The 5,231-nt window shown below is 44.2% G+C and overlaps 1 protein-coding gene across 1 annotated transcript; it reads left to right on the top strand.

Annotated features, from left to right (window-relative positions):
- Nucleotides 1-1,844: 1,844 nt before the first annotated feature.
- On the top strand, nucleotides 1,845-4,688 carry PHALS_12048 (pre-mrna-splicing factor atp-dependent rna; the record flags this gene model as incomplete). The annotated part of the gene is made up of 1 exon (XM_024727517.1): nucleotides 1,845-4,688. The coding sequence occupies one exon, from the start codon at nucleotides 1,845-1,847 to the stop codon at nucleotides 4,686-4,688; it is 2,844 nt and encodes a 947-aa protein (XP_024578086.1).
- Nucleotides 4,689-5,231: the final 543 nt, after the last annotated feature.

Raw genomic sequence — 5,231 nt, forward strand, 5'->3', positions numbered from 1 at the left:
TCCGCTCTCATCTGCTTGTTTCTTTTGCAGATTCTGAGCTTTTGCAGTTGCGTCTCAAACAAACAGAACAACGGCTTGTCTCTTCGCAATAAGGTTATCGACATGCTGATCCTCACGACTTGTGATGTCGTCTAGAGGTCTCATTTAAATAAAACTCGCTTTCAACTATGTCACAATTTGAGGTCTGGCTGTGGCTCTATAGCCATAGCCACCCCCTGGAGACCTCGCCAATTATAGAAGCAGGCACTTTAGGAGGAATACCATAGTATATCATAAAAAGGTATGACCTGTCGAGACATGCGTGGAGATGTTAAACGCAAACTCTGCAAGAGGGAGAAATTCACTCCACTTTTTTAATAACGTAGCGTGACTACGCAGTACGTCCTCCCAAACTCGATTCACACTCTCTGTTTGACCGTCCGTTGTAGGGTTTGCCGCATTTGACATGGACAATTAGTCCGAGCAGCGCATGTTTAAATTTCAACGTGTAACGAATGTCACGGTCAGACACGGTGTCAACAGGAAGGCTAAGCAGACGGAAAACAACGTCAATAATGATTGTAGCTGTATTCTTAGCGGAGATCATATCCGAAATAGGCGCAAGATGAACCATCTTGCTGAATCGGTTCGCTAACAATCAGCTATTTCTCCAGTTGTCTCATATCGGACCGACATTTCTACAAATATTACGATAGTGCACGCTAAAAGCGATTGGCTCTGTAGATAGAGGCGATGTGACCAGTAGAGCGTATTCGATAGTCAGGCTAGTAATTGCATCGACAACTAATGGTCGGTCGTGAATGGTATTGAAATTCGCGTTTCGTGAACTCATAATTCCAATTCGACCGGCTGCTTCGCTAGGACGGCAACGCGAAGCTTAAGAAAACTCTGGACCCATTCTTGCTGTGAGCTTATCTTTCTAGCGCTCGTAGCGCAATGCAGGATTGTTTAGTACAATCGTTGTCAGCAAAGACAACCCACATGCCAGCCAGATGGCTCTAAAAATCTCGGTACTAATGCGCAAAGTGCACAATTTGGGTTGAGTATTACCAAGACGCGGGTACGGATTTGCTTTACCACGCCTAATTTCTTGGTTGGGTGAGTGTCAAATGCAGCGTTTTGGGGCAATGATAGGAGCGCAATGTGCTAGCATGTGGCCAAATACATACGTTCGATGTTTCAATCAAGAACTTGATATGCAGCTCACTGACTAGCATGCTGGCAACGATGTTTATATAGTTTATGATCGAGTGACTTCCAGGTCTCAATTTAATTCGTTTTTTTGTAAAGCCCAGATCTTTCCAAAATAGACACGAAAAAATTGACAACGAATCAAGTTGATTCGCTTTGTTGCGTTGCCATATTCCAATCAATGGACAGGCCGAAACGGAGTCCGGCTTGGTGGTAGACAATTGTTTAGATGTAAACTCGCGATGATACCATGGATATAGACAGGCAAACGCCAGAAAAACTCTGAAGTTAGCCATACACTCCTTGTATTTTTACAGCTTTCATTCTTATTGATTTCCAAACAATACAGCGGTCATTATCACCATGATGACATATTAATCAGGTGCATCCAGGAACAAAGAAATCAGTCACATTCCCTTATTCTATCTCTTTGAAGTCACCTTTGACAGCTCTATATCTGCTACGCTTAAACCATCTTGAATCTACATGCCTTGAAATGGTAATTTCGGATAGTATTGCTGCTTGCTTTTCAATATTTGTTAAATGCTTAAAAAAATCGTCTGATATATTACACGTGGGTTCAAATGTGGTGGGTCAATGGGGTATTTCGATATTACCCCAAAGCATCATTGGGTGGTCAGATAGAAAACATCATGCACGGAGACTCCGCGCGCAAGTCACGTCGCTCTGACGGGTTCTCCCGTCGTCGCCGACGCCCAAATGATGACGATAAATCCCACCATTCTCAAGATGAATCCGACATTGAAGTTATTCCCGACTTTCGTTCAAAACAGAAAAAAGAGGCCGCGCAAGACGACACCGATCTGTCGCCTAGTGAGCGCGAACGACTTCGTGATCGTGAAGAACGTGATGCCTTTGCTGAGCGCTTGCGACAGCGCGACGAAGCGCGTACCAAGAATAAGCGCAAGGCTGAGGAAATGGACGACCACAGAGGACTTACAAGCGACGAAATTAAGCAGCTCGCTAAGCGTGGGACACTTGACGCTGCACAGAATGAAAAGGTGAAACAACTTAGAAATTTGAGCCGACAAGAATATCTCAAAAAGAGAGAAGAAAAAGAACTTGAGCTGCTTGAATTTCAATTAAAAGATGAAGACGTGTTGTTTGAAGAGTCTAGAAGGTCTAAAAAGGAGCAGCAGCAACTCGAGCTCAATAAGCGAATATTAGAGACAGCTAAGGCCAGATCTCAGAAAGAGGAGGTTGACGGGTATCAAATACCTGATTCATATGAAGAGGTTGATGACGAGGGCAATCGAATAAGAAAGAAAGAAGACTTACTGACGGACAGATACGAGGAGGAGGAAGTGCTTCATACCGAGCAGGAGATCTGGGAGGACACACAAGTTAAAATGGCTTCAAGTCGATTTGGAGCCAAAGATAAGCGCAAGGAGATACAAAAAGAAGACGAACTTATTTTTGATGATCAAATCGAGTTCATTTCGCAGCAAATGCTATCCGGACATCATGTGAGCGATGAAAATGTAAAAGAAGCGAGGAAAAAAATGGAGCAGGCCAGGCATCTGAGTATTCAGGAAGGAAGGAAGCAACTACCGGTGTTTCCGTACCGAGAATCTCTCCTTGAAGCAATTCGCAATTACCCGGTTATTATCATTGAAGGTGAGACAGGATCAGGAAAAACAACTCAGATCCCTCAGTATCTTCATGAGGTTGGGTACTCGAAGCTTGGCATTATTGGCTGTACGCAACCGCGACGTGTTGCTGCAATGAGCGTGGCAGCGCGTGTGGCGCAGGAGATGGATGTGAAACTGGGGAATGAAGTGGGATATTCAATTCGTTTCGAAGACTGCACTAGCGACAAGACTGTAATCAAGTACATGACCGATGGTATGCTTTTACGTGAGTTTCTGACTGAGCCCGATCTCAAATCCTACAGTGTCATGATAATTGATGAGGCCCATGAACGTACACTGAGTACCGACATTTTGTTTGGCTTGATTAAAGATATTGCTCGGTTTCGAGATGATATTAAGATCATTGTGGCGAGTGCGACACTGGATGCAACTAAGTTTAGTGCGTACTTTGACGATGCTCCCATCTTCAAAATTCCTGGACGTATGTTTCCAGTAGATATTTTGTACACGAAAGCCCCTGAAGCGGACTACTTGGATGCTGCTATTGTGACGGTGTTACAGATTCACATTACTCAACCACTTGGAGACATTCTCGTATTTCTTACGGGCCAAGAGGAGATTGAATCCGCAGAAGAAATTCTGCTTCAGCGAACTCGCGGTCTCGGCTCTCGAATTCGCGAGCTACTTATTCGGCCAATCTACGCAACTCTGCCTTCAGAACGCCAGGCTCAGGTATTTGAGCCAACGCCAGAGGGAGCTCGTAAGGTGGTCCTGAGTACAAACATTGCAGAGACGTCACTGACCATTGCTGGTATTTGTTATGTGATCGATACGGGCTTTTGTAAGCAGACAAACTACAACGCACAGACCGGCATGGAGTCGCTACTGGTCGCACCAGTCTCCCAAGCCATGGCCAATCAACGCGCTGGTCGAGCAGGACGTACAGCTCCGGGCAAGTGCTTTCGCCTGTACACTGCCTGGTCATACAAGAACGAATTAGACGAGAATACTGTACCTGAAATTCAACGCACAAATCTTGCCAGTGTCGTTTTACTCATGAAATCTCTAGGAATCAATGACTTGCTTCATTTCGACTTTATGGATCCTCCACCCGAGAAGGCGCTGATTCGCTCGCTTGAACAGCTTTACGCACTTGGTGCACTTAATGGCATGGGTGAATTGACAAAGTTGGGACGTCGCATGGCTGAATTTCCGCTTGATCCCATGATGTCCAAGGCACTGCTTGCTTCAGAAAAGTTTGGCTGTGTTGAAGAAGTCATGACAATCTGCGCCATGTTGAGTGTAAACAACTCAATATTTTACCGACCAAAAGACAAGGCAGTTCATGCTGATAACGCTCGGCTGAATTTTGCGCGCGGTGGTGGAGGAGATCACATCACGCTAATGAATGTTTACAATCAATGGGTAGAGACAAACTATTCGACTCAATGGACATATGAAAATTTCGTGATTATGCGTTCACTAAAAACTGCTCGCGATGTTCGGGAACAACTTGAAGCTCTTTGTGATCGCGTCGAGCTTGAACGCACAAGTAATCGCAGTGACCACGAACCGCTCCGAAAGGCAATTTGCGCCGGTTACTTTTACAATACAGCCAAGTTGGACAACTCGGGCCACTACAAGACCGTAAAGAAAGCACAGTCAGTGCACATACATCCAAGTTCGTGCCTCATTAAGCTTGAAGAAGTCCCGCGTTGGGTTATTTACCATGAATTGGCGTTTACGACTAAAGAGTACATGCGTAATGTCATTCCAATCAAATCAGAGTGGTTGATGGAGCTTGCACCTCACTACTACAAGTCAAAAGAGGTTGAGGATGCTCGCTCAAAGAAAATGCCAAAAGGTGTCGGTAGAGCAGGCTGATTGTTGCAGTATAAAAGTTGCCGTTGCTTGTCGTTTGGCAGAGAGCTGGAAAATCATTTATCTCACTTGGAAGAACATGCTTGCAATACACCTATTGACGCCGTGTAAAGTGTACAAACAACATTAATAATAGAAACTTTTGATCAAATCTATATTGGCGCTCCATGACAAAGTCTCAGTCCAAAAGTCGCATCTTCCAACGCAGCATTCTCGACATTGATACTTCCTACTCGATTGCGAATGTATTAAGAAACGAGGAATTAAGTCTTGCTGCAATAGGTGAGAGCATCTGATATGATGCTTTTGCTTGCAACTAGAAAAGTATTCACGAAAGTATAAATAAACAATTTGTCCTAATAGAATATTTGATGGTTTGGAGATATTTTTGTTATTGTTTGTCCAGAATTTTCTAAACGAACTTAAACTCTTTTATCACATTTACAATTTGGTCATTAGCAAAATTTCCGCTCTCACCTGAAAACTTACGATAGGCAGTTCACCGAGAAGAAGGCAATAACTACGCCCCGCAGGAGTCACCATCTC

Source organism: Plasmopara halstedii (genome assembly GCF_900000015.1).
Source record: "Plasmopara halstedii genome assembly, contig: Scaffold_614, whole genome shotgun sequence".
NCBI lineage: Eukaryota > Oomycota > Peronosporomycetes > Peronosporales > Peronosporaceae > Plasmopara > Plasmopara halstedii.